Raw genomic sequence first — 17,018 nt, 5'->3', positions numbered from 1 at the left:
AACGCACAAGTGCATGAGAATCGAGACAGTTGCTCGGGGCGGCAAAAATGCAGTTCTAGCTACTGCCCAATAATAATACATCACACACTTACTCCTACCGGATAATGCATTCAACAATTCAAAATTAAAGGGGTTGGCGCCCTCACGGCGATCCCTAAAGGCCTTCATTTCAGCAGCCCTCTTATCTTGGTCTGTGGGCTGGGAGGCAAGTCAATTAGCCACAGCCGTTTCCACTCTTCTCCTGATGATGGGACTGTGTGGGCCAGACGACCTGAAAAGGTATAGCCGGCTAGATAATTGCAACGTTCTTACATGTAAAATGCCTGAATTATATGTTTGGGCTTGGATGGTAGGCTATACATCCAGAAAGAAAAGAAAGTATGGTTCAAGGTCACTGTTGTGCCTGGAATCACATTGGAGACTTCATCTCCCTTGATATTTTTCCTAGTAAAGCCTTCTCAGCAGTTGTTTTTGTTTTATTTCTTACTGGACCCTCTATTTGCAATTTAATAGTTCCCTGCAAGCAGTGGCTATACTTTAGCAAGCTGGAGTTGTCTATGCATGCTCTCCTCCTTTTCTCAGCACATTGATCCTACTTCCATTATGTCTGAAAGCAAGGAACTGTGGTTTGAAGGTCAGCTTATTAACCAGGATCTTAAACAATGGGTAGTAAACCGACATTAAACCATAGTCCCCCATTTTGGGCATAATGGGGGAAGTGTGGTTTAAGCTTCTGAGAACTAGTACAAAAGGAAGGGATTGGCTACCCAAGATTGCTGAGCAAGGGGAGAAGACCCGCTGCTAGTTCCTGGCTTGGTAAACTATGGTTTAGCAAACTCGGAATGTCTCAGCTGGCCCAGTGAGTCAAAGAACCTTAGCCAAAGGTAGCCAATTCTTTAACTGTCACTTGTTTAATTCTTTCTGTCCAAGGAAACAAAGAAGCAAAATGGCCTCCTTCACTGCCAGTCGGCTCAACAGTTGCAAGAAATCTGTCAGTTAAAAGAAGAGCTCTGTGTAACCAAACGACTTCTGCAGCAGAATCAAAACGTCATTGAAGATATGAAAAGTGAGTCACCAATTTTTATTGGTTTCCTTCCCATTCCAAACCTTATTTTGTGTTTTGAGGTCCCTCTGTATAGCATATACTGAGTTAAATCTTGTTTAGCATGTTGTAAGCAGCTTGGGCGACCATTGTAGTTTTCGATAACTGGATAAAATAATAATAATAATAATAATAATAATAATAATAATAATAATAATAATAATAATTTTTATTTATATCCCACCCTCCCCAGCCAAAGCCGGGCTGAGAGCGGCTAACAACAATAAAAGTAACACAGTTTACATAAAATCAAAATCAATTAATTGAAATGCATTCTAAAGTCAATTCATTCTAAAATCAATTCAAAATCAAATTAATGGCAACCATTGGGCTAGAGTTCTATGCAATATGCATTATGTTTTGCAGTGTACAGGGAAAAAGATAAGATCCAGGTGTGTCTGTGTAAACTTTAATTCACCAGATGAGAACAAGTGGGATAAAATAGATAAAATAAACGAATAACACTAATAAAGAGAATAAAGGAATCTTACTTTTTGCAAATTAAATACTTCCCCTTTTCTTTCAATCACTTGGATTGCAGAAAAAAATTGCTCTCTGGAAAAAGAGTTAAAACTACTTGAAGAGAATCTGAGCAAACAAGAGAATCCTCTCACTTTGGAGAAAATGAAACTTGCTATTTCTGAATTGGAAAACCAACGAGATTCTCTCCAGCAGCTTCTGAAGCACAAAGAAAACACCATTGAAGAGCTCACTATAAAACTGGAAGATCTGGAAGCTTTGCAGAAAGTTCTTACAGAGTGTGAAGAACTTAAAAAAGAGGTTGAGGTTCTTTCCCAGTGGAAAAAAGAAAGTGGGCAAGTCATAAATGAACTTGTTTTAGAAAAAGAAGATTTGATGAGCAAGATTTGCAGCCTGGAAAGTGCCTTAATGACCGAACAACTTAAAAGTAACGAGAGAGTAAAAGCTTTAGAAGGTACGAATGAAAACCTTTGTGTGGAGATTAGAAATCTCAAAGCTATGGTGGAAGACAAAACAGCAGAGCTAGAAGCAGAAAGAAAAGCCCACAATGACCTTCAGGATAAAACAGCAGCATCTGAGGAAAAACACAGGAAAGAGAGAGAGAACAATTCGCTGAAATTATCTGAGTTCACCAAACAAGTGGATGTTCTACAGAAAACACTGGAGACGGTAGCAGATGAAATGTTGGAAAAGGACAGATGTATGGCCTCTTTGGAAACATCCTTAGCTTCCCACGTGCAGTTAAAATCCAGCCTCCAGAAACAATGTGAGGAGCTGGTCCAAGCCAGAGATGAGACAGAAAGAAAACTGGCTGCAGCAGAGCAAAGGCATAAAGATTTTGTTAGGGAGAAGGAAAAGCGCATAAGTGAGTTGGAAGCAGCTGTTTCTGAAAAGCAGGACTTGGTCACTAGGACTTTACAGGCTCTCGAGGAGAAAAGCAAGACATTGCAAGCACTGATCGCAGAATCAGATAGGCAGCAAGCAGAGATTCTGGATTTAAGAAGCAGTAACTCTTTCCTTGAGGATACAGTGCAGCAGCTGAAAGTTACACCTCAAACAGTTAGCCACAAGGAACCAGATGCGTTGGCACCAATATCCTTAAATAAAAAGCTAATTGAAGGAGTTAGTGATGAAAATCTCAGCCTTAAGATTGATATCAGTGCCCTAGAGCAAAGAAATCTAGACTTAATGCAGACAAACTTCCATCCGTCCAGAAGCCAGAAGGAGAGGGAGGAAAGCCTCTTGGAGCTGTCAGAAAGACATAGAGAGAAAAGCTTGTTGCTGTCTAAAGCCGAAGAAGAATCAAAAAGGAAATGTGGATCAGTGGAAGCAGAGAATAAGAACTTAGAATGTGCTTTAAAGGAGCAAGCATGCCATTCTGAAGTGGAGAAAGCCACATTTGAAGAGCGGGAGAAGCAGCTCATGAACAAACACGAGGAGCTGAAGTGTAAGGTCATGTCCTTGGAGAAGAAAAATAACGCTTTGCTTCAGCAGCTTGAAAAAATCCAGGCAGTACCTGAAGAACCTGAGATTCTAGGACAGGAAAGGGCAGCACTTAATAAAATGCAGCGTCATAACGATGTGTTGCTGCAAGAGAACGAGGAACTTGTCAAGGAACTGAAAATAAGGGACGAACGTGCAGCTGGTGGCTTTCCTGTGGAGAAGACTTCGCTGGGACAGCTGAGAGGATCTGCGGAAGAAAAGGAGGAGGAACTGAATAAATATCAGGTTCAGCTAGAGCTGCTTCAGATGGACCTTGAGGATAGAGAGGCCTCAGTAGAGAACTATGCTGATCAAGTAAAGCAGCTGGAGAGTGCTCTGAGAACTATGGAAATAAAACTGGAAGAAAACGAAATGGAGAGAGAGAGGCTGAACCACGAACTGCAAGCTCTTAAAGATGTGGAAAATCCGTATTTTGAGCTTACAGAAGGGGTAGGGAACGAGCAATCAGCAACCCATTTCAATGCTGTTTCCAAGGACAACTTTAGCGGACAGATAGATGCCAAGTGTTCGTCAGTCCCTCATGATCTGACGCCCAGCCAAAGTGATTATGTCCGATTAGTAGCCTCCCTACACATGACAATGAGCAAGCTCAATGAGTTGGAGAAAATGTTCGAACACCTGCAGATTGAAAAGTCAACATTAGCATCACAGCTGAAAGACTCTCAATTGAAATGCATCACAGGCGCAATGGCAGAAGAGCTCATCGGCAGAATTAATAATGGAACAGAAGAGAGTGCCGCTTTTTCTGGTGGCTTAATAGATCACAGTAAAATAGCAGCACAATCTGATATTGAGCGAATGCCCTTAATAGCTCTGGAATGTTGTGGTGGACTTGACTGCAAAGGTTTGAAGCCTTCCAGCAAAGAAATTAAAATGCACTTTGACGGGGTCAAGGAAAAAATCTTCTCTTTGAAAAATGAATATAGCAGCTTGCAAGAGCAGCACTCGGGTATGGCCGCCAAAATATCAGAGCTGCAAAGCTATGTTGACATGCTCAAGGAAGAAAATGCTGCACTATCAACCAGCCTCGACCAAGTCACTAATTCTTCCTTCACAATGCAGGTAACCCCTCTTCTAATGAATGAAGAATTTGATTCAGATGGAAAGTTCCCCATGAGATTTCCTTCTTGCAGCAAAATCTCCTCGTGTACAAGTTCAATTCTTATGGAATCTGATATCGACTCTGATCAGTACAGACTGTCAAATGAAATAAGTGACCTAAATAGTAACAAACAGGCTGATCTAGAAAGTACCCCTGAGGAACACAGCCACTTTCTTTCAGAAGGGAATGACAGTGACACATGGGCCTGTATCATGAAGAAGGGGCGTGCCATGCCTGAAAGACGTCATTTAAAAAAGAAAGTCGAACACCTCCTACGTGAGGCTTATGAGAAGTCCTTCAGGATGCTTGAAGACTCATTTGAGTCGCATAAAAATCTTGAAGACGAAGAGATACAAAAGATACAAGAGCTGCTCCTTTCTGTAAGGAAGGAAGTTGATGGTCTCCAAAAGCAAAATATATCGGAAAGCAAACAGTGGCAACAAAAACTTAATGATGTGGTCTTGCAGGTGGCATCTAAATTGCCAGCCGAGAAGAAACATCCTGACCTGTTGCCTCAGGAACTAGAGGAACCACTGCAAGGCCTTGATTTAGGTTCTCAGTCTCTGCTTTGTGTTGACACCGAACACGTAAGTGTGCCTAATTTCTTATCATGCAGTTTTGCATGTATGTTCAATAGATTACTCATGTGTACTGTTTTGGGAGGGAAGGGAGGAAGTCTCTTTAGACTGGGAGCAAAGGCTGTTTAAAAAGCACAGTGACTAACTTCAGATGTTTTGTTGGACTTCAGCTCCCATCATCCCTGACCCTTGGCCATATTGGCTGGGGCTGATGGGAGTTGTAGTTTAACAACATCTGGAGGGCACCATGTTAACTATCCCTGTTTTAAAACTTATTTCTTTCACACATGCACCCAATTTGAAACTATTTTGATAACTTTGAAATGTTGTAGTTCTTATGCTAAGAAATAGTGTGAATCAAGGTACATAAAGATTTGGTTTTGTATCTAAATTCTGAAAGAAGAGCTCATCAACTTACTAATTTTAAAAGCCTCAATTTATGGCCATTATTGCCAGTTAAATTCTGTCCCTCCCTGGCTCCAGCCAAGAGATATGCTCAGAGGGAAAAAGAGTATGCAAAAAAGCAATCTTGTTGAGAATGCCAAGGTTGCTAAATATTAGTTTTTCAGTTCCAGGTTCTTTCATATATTAAATCTAGCAACAACAGCTATGTGTGATTATAACTACAGAGGGCCAATTTATGCATTAGGGAATGACATCAGTAAGTGGGAAGAGCTATGGTGAAATGTTACATAACAGACGAGGTGTCTTCAAGCATTTGCCTGAAAACGTAGCCAGCGGGGCCCACATGCAAGTCCTGCCCCCAATGTCATCATGTGCTCTGCCCCCACCTGCCCAAATTCCCCAGCCTTCCCTGTGTTGGACTAGGAAGGTCTGTGCAGCAATTACATTTGCATTTCTCTGAAAGTGAGTAGAGCTCTCCACACAGTCAGAGCACCCTGCAGAAAACAATTTTCCCAGGTGATCAACAGGAGGGCCCATATTAGAATATTAAGTGTGTTCTTTATCTACCAAAACATTACAAATCGGTTCCCATTTTATTCAGCAGAGGTCATTGGCATTGTTTTTGAAGATGTGTTTATTTATTTTTTTACCACCCTGTACTCCTTTGGGGAGGAAGTATCACAGTTAAATGCAATAAATAAAAGAATAAATAAATAAGTTTGGTAAAAGTGGCTTATTAATTAAAATGACTCTCTTTTTTTCCATCTACTTCTAGCAAGTCCAGATTCCTGCTAAGCAAGCAATTGATCCCTTGGGTCAACTGGAACTGTATGGCATGTCTGCTGAAAGCACAACGTTTGAAGTTGAAAATAGTAAAATATCAGCAAGGGCAGGTGAAGCAAATAGAACAGAAGATGAAGAATCTATTTGCCAAGCAATCGGCATGAAATTTAGAGAAACAGGCCTTCTGGACTTAGACACAGAATCCAGAAATGCAACAGATATATCCATAAGTTCTCCAAACTATCCTTGTGAGTTATCGTTTCTTCCTTCTCAAAACACTGATGCGATGCCTGTGAACACCTTGGAAAGCCAAAGGGCCCCTGAAAAGCCTCTGCTAGAAGTAGAGCAGAGATGTAATAAAATCTCCAAGTCCTTCCCTGACGTGGAGGAAAGCAGTAAAAGAACTGATATTCTACTAATGGAGATCCAAAACCTAAAGTCAGGCCTAGATTCAAAGGACAAAGAGCTGGCTGCAGAGAGAACTGCTTGTGCAGAGTTGGACAAAACAGTTGTAGCACTCAAAAAAGAAAAAGGAGACTTAAATGAGTCATTTAAGTCTGTTACTTTTGATAACCAGCAGTTGTCTTATAGCCTTATGGCTCTTGGAATAGAACTTGAGAAGGTAAAATCTGATATGGAAATGTACAAGGCAAGACTGTCCAATACAACAGAGACTCTGGAAGATTTGGAAATGGACAAGGCCGACTGGACTGAGAGGCTTCTTGAAACTGAAAATGAGCTGAGGAGGATAAAATCTGAGAAAGCAAATATTGAGAACCATGCCTTATCCATGGAGACCGACATTGAGGAGCTTCAGTTAAAGAATGGGCACTTGGAAAAAGAAAACGAAAATAAACTGAAAAGCATTTTTGGCCTTCAAGAGCAGCTTCATATACTCATCACTGAGAGAAACCAATTTAGTCAAGATCTGAGTGCTTTGTTGAAGGATAAAGAAGAATCGGATCAAATGTGCCAGAAAATGCAAGAGACTATCAAAGAACTTGAGTCAAGTAAAAGAGATTCTGCTGAATTTATCAGGATATTAGAAGCCGAAGCTAATACTCAGGCAAAATTGCTTCAGGCCGTGAAGGCCGATACTCATCGGTTATCAACAGAAAAGGACAGACTTCTGCTGCAGTTACAGAATCTGGATCAGGTGATGAGGGCTCTTGTGTTAGAAAAAGAGGCAGCGCAAAGCCAAATAGAGCATCTGAATGAGGAAAAAGAAGTGAGCCTTAGGGAATATGAAACTTTACACAGCAAGTTAAGTATCTCTGAAATGGAATATGCCAAGATATCAAAGTCTCTGGAAGGGTCGCTAATAGAAAAGGGTGAACTTGCAACTAGGCTGAACTCAGCACAGGAGGAGTTGTCTCAGCTGCGTCGGGGCATCGAGAAGCTCAAAATAAAAATAGAATCTGACGAAAAGAAAAGGTGTCACCTTGCGGGAAAACTGAAAGAAAGCGAGCGGAAAGCTGACTCCCTCTTAGACAGAATTGAGGATCTCGAAAGAGAATTGCAGATGTCTGAGGACAATTTGGAAGATGCAATTCTTCGGGCAGAGACGGCGAAAGCAGAGACAGAAACAGCCACTGCGGAGATAGAAATGATGCGTGCGACTTTGCAAAGCTTGGAATGTGAGGTGAATGCCTTAAAGTTAGAAAAAGGATCTCTAGAGAGAGAGCTGAAAGAAAATCAGGATAAAGTATCTGAATTAGAAGGTCTTGATTCCGTGCTTGTGAAGCAGCTAGAAGAAAGGGAGAAGGAGAAGGTGCAAATTAGAGGTGAATTTGAAAACGCACTTGTGTCGGTGGAATCCCAGTTGAAACTGGCCCGTGAAGAAGTTAAACTTTCTCATTGCGAAGAAGAGAAATTCAAGACAAAAGAACAGGATCTGATGGATGAAGTTGCTAGTGTCAAAGAAGAGAATGGACGGTTGGCTCATCATCTACAGGAAGCCAAAAGCAAACATTCTGAAATGGAGCGTTTACTAGAGGTCCTCGCCCAGCAATTCCAAGACCTCATACAAAAGCTGAATGACAGCGATCCTTTTCTGGAGCAGTTGCCAAAAAAGGAAACTCTGCCATCTAGTCTTGAGGCTACAGAGGTGGAATTGGAAGCTGCAACTTCTGAAAAACCTGCCTTCCTTCAAAAGGTACAGCATATGGTTGACATCATGGGTAGAATATCTTGTAGGTTAATAGGTTCCTTCTGAAATTAAAGGCTGATGGGGGGGGGTTATATTGGGGGATGTTTCTAGAATTTGCATGTATAGATTAAATACATTTTACCTGACGCCAAATAACAAAGTAACATTGAGTGACTGCAGATGTGGTTCTCAAAAGCCACTTTATTTGAAGAAGACAAGCTGATATTTAAGTTTATAGTTCTATTGCAATCATAACTGTAAAGCATGTTATCTGTAAGTATAACATATATGTAGAGCAGGCATAGGCAAACTCGGCCCTCCAGATGTTTTTGGCCTACAACTCCCATGATCCCTAACTGTCAGGGCCAGTGGTCAGGGATGAGGGGAATTGTAGTCCCAAAACATCTGGAGGGCCGAGTTTGCCTATGCCTGATGTAGAGCATAATCTTATGGATGTTTTCTCAGAAATAGTACTCAGTGTTCAGTGGGAGTTACTCCTAGATAAGCGTGCATAGGATAGTAGCCGTAGTCTATTACTGTGCTACTTACAGCGTACATAGTAAAGAGTTGCTGTGATGTGCAACATAGCAGCAGTGTTTGCACATTACAGTAAGCCGTAGTAATGCTTTACTGCTAACACGCAGAAATCTTCCCTTTTACCCATCTAATCTAGATGGCAGGAAGAACAAACCATAATCCCTGGCTTAGTGTTATGTCCGAACTAGGGAGTGTGGTTTGTTTTATTCCGAACAAACCGAGGTTTCCTCAAACACCCTGCAGTTGGTAAGCTGAAAAGCTTCTGGCCACATGGGAGGATTGCATTGGGAGCCTTCTGCATGCTTGCAGTGAACTATTAACTGCATGTGCAAACTGGACTCTGCTTTTGGATCTCTGGCATAGACAGCTAGGGCCTGTCTGGTACAAACCAAAGGACATCAGTAGACGTTTGTTTCGTTTTATGGAATTCATCAGATACTCTAGTTAACAGGCCCTGTTAAGAAATGGCATAGTTGCCCCAACAATGTGGGTGTTATGGAAGGAAAGCATCCATTTACTTTACTTTGAATTAATGAGAAGTCCTGTTTTGCATTTGGCTGGGTAATTATTTCTTCTGCAGCAATAATTGCATGAATATTTACCGGTTTATTTTTATTTTATTTTGCAGGCAAATAGCCACCAGGAAATAGTGCAACTCAGGACAGAATTTGATTCCTTCCATCATAGATTTCAGCACTGGCTGAAAGCCTACACAGAACTAAAGCAGGAGAGAAAGGTGATGGTGAAGCAGATTCATGAACTTGAGATTCAAGTGAAGAAGATGGATCCAGGTATGTAGCGCAGGCGCGGGGAGCCTTTTCCATCCTGCAGGCAGGCCTCCTCCATCAACCCTGCCTGGCAACAGCAGAGAGGAGGTCCCTACCTCTCATTTTTCCTATGAAGCTTCTGGCAATTTCATAGTAGTTAGGTAGTTGCTAAAATATTTTAATTCATCATTAGGTGCAGATGGCCCATAGCATGCATGGCCCACAGATTACATCTTTTAAAAAAACAAATTAAAGCAATTATAGCATTCTCTGAAAAGCCACATTGGAAAACCATCAGAGAAACTAAAGACAGGAAATGAAATAGATATCCAATGGGTGGGAGTTTCACAACATTGGCGCCACTGCAGAAAGGGCCATGGTCCAGGAGGACTGAGGAAGATCTTTAGGTCTTAAGATGAACTACATATCTAAAGGAGTCGATTGTGTTTGGTGTCCACTGCTGCTGAAATGCTCTTTACAATATTTTCAGGTAAAGTATATTGAAAGTCTCTGTTGCTAATCCTTCATTTATTAATGACTGTTCGTTCATTGCATAGGTTCTGATAGGAATGCCACTGCAGAAGAGATAAGGTTGGAGCTGGAAGAACTGAAGAAACTGGTTGAAGAGAAAACTGCAGAAGCTGATCAAAACCTGGATAAGTACTGTACCCTGATAATTGATTATGATAAATTAGAGGAAGAAAACGAGATGCTAAAGACACAAGTCTCTCTTCTGAACACTCGGCTCAAACAGTCATCAGACTCTTCCAGTTCCCCTCTACAAAGTCCAGGAAGCCAAACAAAAATCACTAATGGGCTGCTTGTGGAAAAGGACTTATCTGAAGATATTACTAAGATTACTGTGAGGAGGCAAAGTTGTCATGAAAACAGAAACAATGGTGAAAGTGCTACATCTCCTTTTCCAGAGGCTGCCTCAAAACAAACTAAAAGAAGAACCACATTTCAACAGCACAGCCCAAAAGTGCCCCTAGAAAATGCAGAATTTGAGTCAGATGGTTCCACAGAGGTGGGAGGCAAAGGTAATCACTTTCACAACATTATTGATGTTTGTTTAATAACATTCCTGTTATAGCTTGATACAGAGGCATGATAGAGGTAACTGACTCTGTCCCCCTATGTTTGCCCTTTACCATTTTGTATTCTCAATATGACCAGTGGAATAAAATTTAAGGTTGCCATTACAGGGCATAACAGTGTAAAATTCTGCATGTAAAGTGATAATCTTTGGCAATCACTCATAGCCGAGTAAGATTGTCTTCCATGAACACGGTCTTAACAGTGAGTCTGTAAGTGACTGTGGAAGCTGATTCTGGATCCACACCTACCTTCCACAGTAGGGACATAGGTTTCCGGATGGGAGTTGATCATGGTGAGGGTTTGCCGAACGTGCCTTCCTCTTAACACGTTTTTCCCTTTTGTCCTGAGTTTGAGTGTCTTTAAAGCCCATGACAGCTTTAGTAAAGGCTGTTCTCCAGTTGGAGCGCTCACAGGACAGTGTTTCCCAATTGTCGGCATTTATACTGCATTTTTAGAGATTTGTCTTTAAACCTGTTGCGTTTTTAAGTAGTTGCTTTGGAAGATGTTGATCAGGCATCTGAACAACATGACCAGTCCAACAAAGTTGATGTTGAAGAATAATTGCTTCAACACTGGCGATCTTTGCTTCTCCCAGTACACTGGCATTAGTTTACCTGTCTTCCCAAGAGTTGTGTAGAATTTTTTGGAGAAACAGTTGATGGAATCTTTCAAGGAGTTGGAGATGGCATTTATAAAGTGAAGAGAGAGTCGTCTAACACTATTGCCAAACCTTTACAACCACAGAAGTATAATATACCCAAACAGTTTCCTGCAAACTACTTTTTTCTGCAATCCCTGTAAAGGCAGATGTTCATGTGGAAGGCTTTTCTCCAATCGACATTCTCAGAAAAGGCTCAGCTGGATTTAGGATTGTTGCCAACAACAGGAGTGGGGGCAGCAAGATACAGAGTGGGCGCATTCTGGTGAGGGCAAGAGAGGCCTTTGTGGCCATTGGAGCTGCAGCTTGCAAACCACTTGACCGCTGATGAAATTGCTAATGATATCATGGGACTACTCAAGGACGCAACTCTGTGGGCTCAGTTCCATGAATGCTTGACTCCTTAATAGCCTTGGGGCCAGTGGCCCCACATTATGCAGATACTAACTAGCAAAAGGAAACCATTATCTTTCAAGCTGAAAGCACCCACCTGGGAGACTGCAGAAACACTTTACCTGTAGTACTTGAAATGAAAATAAGTATATGTTCCTGTTGTAAGGATTTATGTCAGGGAAGGGCTGTGGATCAGTGGTAGATCATCCGCTTAGCATGCAGTAGATCCAGGTTCAGCCCTTGGCATTTCCAGGTAGATCTAGGAGCATCTCCTGTGTGAACCCTTGAAGATCCACTGACAGTTCATAGCTAGGTGGACCAATGGTCTGACTGTAGAAGAGAACTTCCTATATGGCTCAGTAGGTTAGAGCATGGTGCTGATAATGCCAAGATTGCAGGTTCGATCCCCCTAGAGAACAGCTGCATATTCCTGCACTGCAGGGGGTTGGACTAGATTATCCTCAGGGTCCCATCCAGCTCTACAATGCTATGATAATCCTAATTGACAAACAACACACCTCTGTAAAACATTGCATAGTCTTCAGATGTTGCAGGGCCGGAATGCATACTGTACAGCAACAAAATACCCTTGCTATTATTTATTTCTTCTTTTGGGTATCTTACCCATCCTTCAGCACGTTGCAACAATATAGAAACACAAGATTAAAATCAATTTATACAATTTACTGTCAGAAGAATAAAGTGGTACATGGGCCCTAACTTGTTTAGGGATTTAAACACTAATATGAGCACCTTGATTTGGACCCAAAAAGCAAGCTGGCAACCGTTTTTAAACAGTTGGTTGTTGTTTTCCTTTTTATTTTATTTTTTGTTTTTATTCCTGTTATAGTTTTTAAAATGTAACAAACAATGATCACACACTTTCTTCCCTCAGGATCTTCTGATGTTCCTCCAGGAAATGGCAGCTCTTGCATTTCCCACGGGGCATATCTAATTCCCAGAGTGAGCCCCTGTCTTGTCCGTCCAAGCCTGAGATCGCCACCGTTTACTGATCACTCCCAAACAACTGAGAGCGACTGCTTGCTTGAAAACCAAAAAGCAACACCAGAGGGCAGCAAACTACAGAAGGTAACTTGCGCTTATTATTAAACATGAGTTTGAACGTACCAAAGCACAAGAAATTCGGACTGTGAATGTATCCGAGCAAGTGGTTATGGGAGTGTCACGTTCTACTTATACAAGTTGTGAGCAAATCAGCGTGAAGATGGGAAAAGTGAATATAGGAGGAAGTGACTATAAATTAGCAGCAGAGATCTTGTATGGCTCCCCCCCCCCACCCCCAATTATAAAATCTGAAGAGAACTTTGTTGTGTAGATTTGACTTACAAATCATGAAGTCTGTATGGAATAATGGCACATGTACAAGAACTTAAAAGGGATGTTGGTGTGTTTTGTGTCTTCAAAACACTTAATTGAGTACCTACCTGGAGTGCGTACTAAATGCATAGGTGTATAGTTACAGGTAGGTAGCTGTGTTGGTCTGCCGTAGTCGAAACAAAATAAAAAAATTCCTTCCAGTAGCACCTTAGAGACCAACTAAGTTTGTTATTGGTATGAGCTTTCGTGTGCATGCACACTTCTTCAGATACCTGGTGTATAGGTGTATAGTTAAGGTCTAGTTTTCTTGTTCTGAAAGCTTTGGGTCTGACTATTAAATCTACCCAGAAAGCTTATAGAATAACACAGAAAAGAGGTCTGCTGAATCTTGCCAAAGGCCCATCCTTGGTCAATTGGTTACTGTCAGGGAACTGACATCAGAGCGAGAGGCGGAGGCAGGGCTCCAGAGCGATGCCGGAGAGGGGACCAGCAGGGGGGAAGGAATTCAGCGTAACACCAGTAGAGAAGAGAGGGAGATGGGGGAATTGGTGACAGGGCTCCGAGACCCTTCACCAGAAACTAGTGAAGAGAGCGCTGGCACGCCCCAGCCTTCCCCTTACTTGCGCAGACGTGTTCCACGCAGGGAACATAGGCGGAGACTTGGCGTCAAACAGCTTTTATGCTGGAAGAGGTTCAAGAAACGCCCACTGACGGATTCTGCAAGTGACTAACAGGTCACGGAGGGCGAGCTGTGAGCCTAAGCATGGTTGGGCAAGCAATCAAACTAAACCGAAGGCAATTTACGCACAAGTAACCCCCTTACAACCATTACAGTTACCTATGAGAAGCCTGCAAGCAGGGCATGAGCACAATAGCACAGTCCTAACTTGCAATTCTCAGCTACTGATTGACAGGTACACTGCCTCTAACACTGGAGATAGTACACAGCCATCATGCCTAGTGGTTTTGATAGTCTTATCCCCCATGAACCGAATCTTGCCGTCTGTGCAAAACCCTGCACCCGTCCCATTTAATGCTGGATTTCTATACCTGTGGTTCCTGGCACTGGATACCCAAACCAGCTGCTTGGAGCTGTGTATGCAATTTCCAGCACTGGGCATTTATGCATGCAGTACCCAAAGTGGTGGCTGATGTTCTCAGTTCTGGTCCCTTTTTGCATGATGCTGAGTGGAATTGAAGAACTAAATTCGTCCTCACCCCTTTCCCTTTAGGAATGGGAGTGTTGCATTCATGTCCTCTAGTTATCTCAAAAGTGGAGATTTACTGTTCTCAAAGCTTTCACACCAACTTGGCCTGGGCCTACTGCTGTTTGTAGATCTCTCTGAATCAAGGCTGTTGGTCGCTGTACTGCTTCCAGACTTTGAATCTCCCTTCCTAGAGAATTTAGACTGGCTCCCTCCTTGTTGTGTCTCTGCCATTGGCCTTTTTATTCCATCAGGCCTTTGGAAACTGACTTTTTAAGGCAAGGGCGAGTATTGCCATGGTTTTCTTGTTGTTACAATCAGTATTTTTAATTGATTATATTGTTTTCATTCCATTAGTGTTTAATTAATCGTTAATGGCTAACTTTTCGATGTTTTTTGCTTTTTCTGTTTTGCCTGCTTTTTTGTATGTTATCTGTAAGCCGTCTTGAGTCTCAATCTGAGAAAAAGGCGGGGTATAAATACATATAACAATAATTTAACCTAATAATAATATAATGTACAGTGGTACCTCGGGTTAAGTACTTAATTCGTTCTGGAGGTCTGTTCTTAACCTGAAGCACCACTTTAGCTAATGGGGCCTCCCACTGCTGCCGTGCCGCCGCCACGTGATTTCTGTTCTCATCCTGAAGCAAAGTTCTTAACCTGAGGTACTATTTCTTGGTTAGCGGAGTCTGTAACCTGACGCGTATGGAACCCGAGGTACCACTGTAATATAATATAATATAATATAATATAATATAATATAATATAATATAATATAATATAATATAATATAATAATATAACCACATAAACAAAACACAGAATCCTTTGCTAATTTCATCATACATCTAGAAAATTAGGATGCCAAATTCTAAAACCAGCAGTTAAATTTTGCACTTCCTTCTACAAGTTGTTGTTGGCATCTGTCTCAAGAGACAATGGAGTGTGCCTCTAGGGGTGAAGTCAAACCACTGGAGAATCACAGCGCCTGCTGTGGCTGTAAAGACCGGCAACTTGCAACTGCTGCCTCCCACATTCTACATTCTGACAAAGGTCTTGTTTGAGACACCTTCAACTCCGCTACTAGACTCAGAAATGCGAAAAGTAGTCCTCGCCATTGGAATCAATAAATGTCTTCCTTGCGTGGATTGATACACGTATACTTTTTCTGTGTGTTCCCAGATAAATGATGTGCGGCTGCAAGAAATCTTAGCTGCTGGTTCGCCCTTGGACTTTGCTCCCAGGTCTCCCCTTTCAGCTTGCAACCAGTCAGCCCAAGCAGTTGATGGAAGATCTGCTAGGACCCCCAGTGCAATCGAAACGAAAAGCCCTCAAAGTACTGAAGAAAACGAGCTGGACAAAGCCTGCCACGTGCAGTAAATCTGGATTCTGGACTTGAAATGGTGAGAGCAAAGGGTTGTTTAGGAACTGAAAATCCAGAGAGCAGATTTCATTTGGCTGGTTGACATCCGATGCTCTTTTAAATGTGTTGTGGGAGGAGGAGATTACTGGGTTGTTTTTGTTCTTATCTTTATTATGTATTTTGCATTTTTTATATTGCAATTTTACATTGTGAACCGCCCTGAGATCTATGGATGAGGGGCAATATACACATTTAATGAATAATAATTTTGTCCATTTAGTTTTTTCATCCACCTCCCCCCTCCCAAAATGTAATAAAAACCTAAACAAACTATTGCTTTTGTGTAACTTCTTTCCTGATAGTTTTAGAAACTCAAAAGCTTACCCCTTTTTTCGACATTTTGGTTTGTCCCGATAAAGGTATTGCTCTTCTGGAGATTTTCTCTTCTTATGAACCAACACAGTTTGTGCGCAACTTAGAAAATAGTTGTCTTGAAAAGGAAAAGGGGGAAGCAAACTACAAGGAAATGGTTATGTACAATAGGTCTGCTCTGACATCATTTAAAGTAAACCTTTTTGGAACAGTAATTTTCAAATAGGAACACACTGCCTCAAGGACACTCATGCTCCCATCAAGGTTACAAAGTACCTGAGTGATACAGATTAAAGACTTTAGGGAACAGAAATAGCTTGCTACCTGTACAATCCTGCTAAGTGGATACCACCCCCTCACCCCTGCTTTTTTGCTCTCTTTTTTTTGAAACCGACTTTTCCTGGAATCGGTGCTTCATGTAATAGTGGCAGTACATAGCTTTCCAATGCTTTAAATCTGTCAGTGGCTGGGTTTGCACAATTAACCATAGTTTATAAGCCAATTTAGGGCGCTGTGGGTTAAACCACAGAGCCTAGGACTTGCCGATCAGAAGGTTGGCGGTTCGAATCCCCACAACTGGGTGAGCTCCCGTTGCTTGGTCCCTGCTCCTGCCAACCTAGCAGTTTGAAAGCACGTCAAAGTGCAAGTAGATAAATAGGTACCACTCCGGCGGGAAGGTAAATGGCGTTTCCGTGCGCTGCTCTGGTTCGCCAGAAGCGGCTTAGTCATGACCCAGAAGCTGTACGCCGGCTCCCTTGGCAAATAAAGCGAGATGAGTGCCGCAACCCCAGAGTCGGCCACGACTGGACCTAATGGTCAGGGGTCCCTTTACCAATAAGCCAACTGTGAATCCAGCATGGTTTGGTGGTAGTTAATAACCCATGGTTAAGCTGCTGTGCTGGGTTTGGAGGATGAAAACCATGGTTTAATAAACCATGGTATGGTAGGGTTCGTTGAATTTTTCAAATTTCAAAAATGGGTGCCAAAGTGTTATGACATGACTTGGTAATTCTAAAGATATTTTGGCTAAATTAATATAATTCAGTTTTGCCCTCTAAAATGGTATGCCCTAATGCAGGGGTCAGCAACCTTTTTCAGCCATGGGCCGGTCCACCGTCCCTCAGACCATGTGGTGGGCCGGACTATATTTTTTTTTGGGGGGGAGAATGAACGAATTCCTATG

At 42.0% G+C, this 17,018-nt stretch overlaps 1 protein-coding gene across 2 annotated transcripts in view; it reads left to right on the top strand.

The window, feature by feature from the left end:
- CENPF (centromere protein F) overlaps positions 1-15,793 on the top strand; it is a 32,498-nt gene extending 16,705 nt beyond the window's left edge. For both annotated transcript variants that reach the window (XM_081854420.1, XM_081854419.1), the window contains exons 11-17: positions 931-1,066; positions 1,644-4,774; positions 5,946-8,108; positions 9,268-9,430; positions 9,964-10,446; positions 12,451-12,644; positions 15,283-15,793. In XM_081854420.1, the coding sequence (XP_081710546.1) occupies positions 931-1,066; positions 1,644-4,774; positions 5,946-8,108; positions 9,268-9,430; positions 9,964-10,446; positions 12,451-12,644; positions 15,283-15,480 (6,468 nt within the window). In that variant the 3' untranslated portion in view covers positions 15,481-15,793. The remainder of the gene's footprint in view (positions 1-930; positions 1,067-1,643; positions 4,775-5,945; positions 8,109-9,267; positions 9,431-9,963; positions 10,447-12,450; positions 12,645-15,282) is intronic.
- The last annotated feature ends 1,225 nt before the right edge of the window (positions 15,794-17,018 follow it).

The sequence above is a fragment of the Podarcis erhardii genome, assembly GCF_964252035.2.
Source record: "Podarcis erhardii genome assembly, chromosome: 3".
NCBI classification, from domain to species: Eukaryota; Metazoa; Chordata; class Lepidosauria; order Squamata; family Lacertidae; genus Podarcis; species Podarcis erhardii.
The sequence above is the reverse complement of the archived record's forward strand: the minus strand, read 5'-3'. Positions and strand labels throughout refer to the sequence as shown.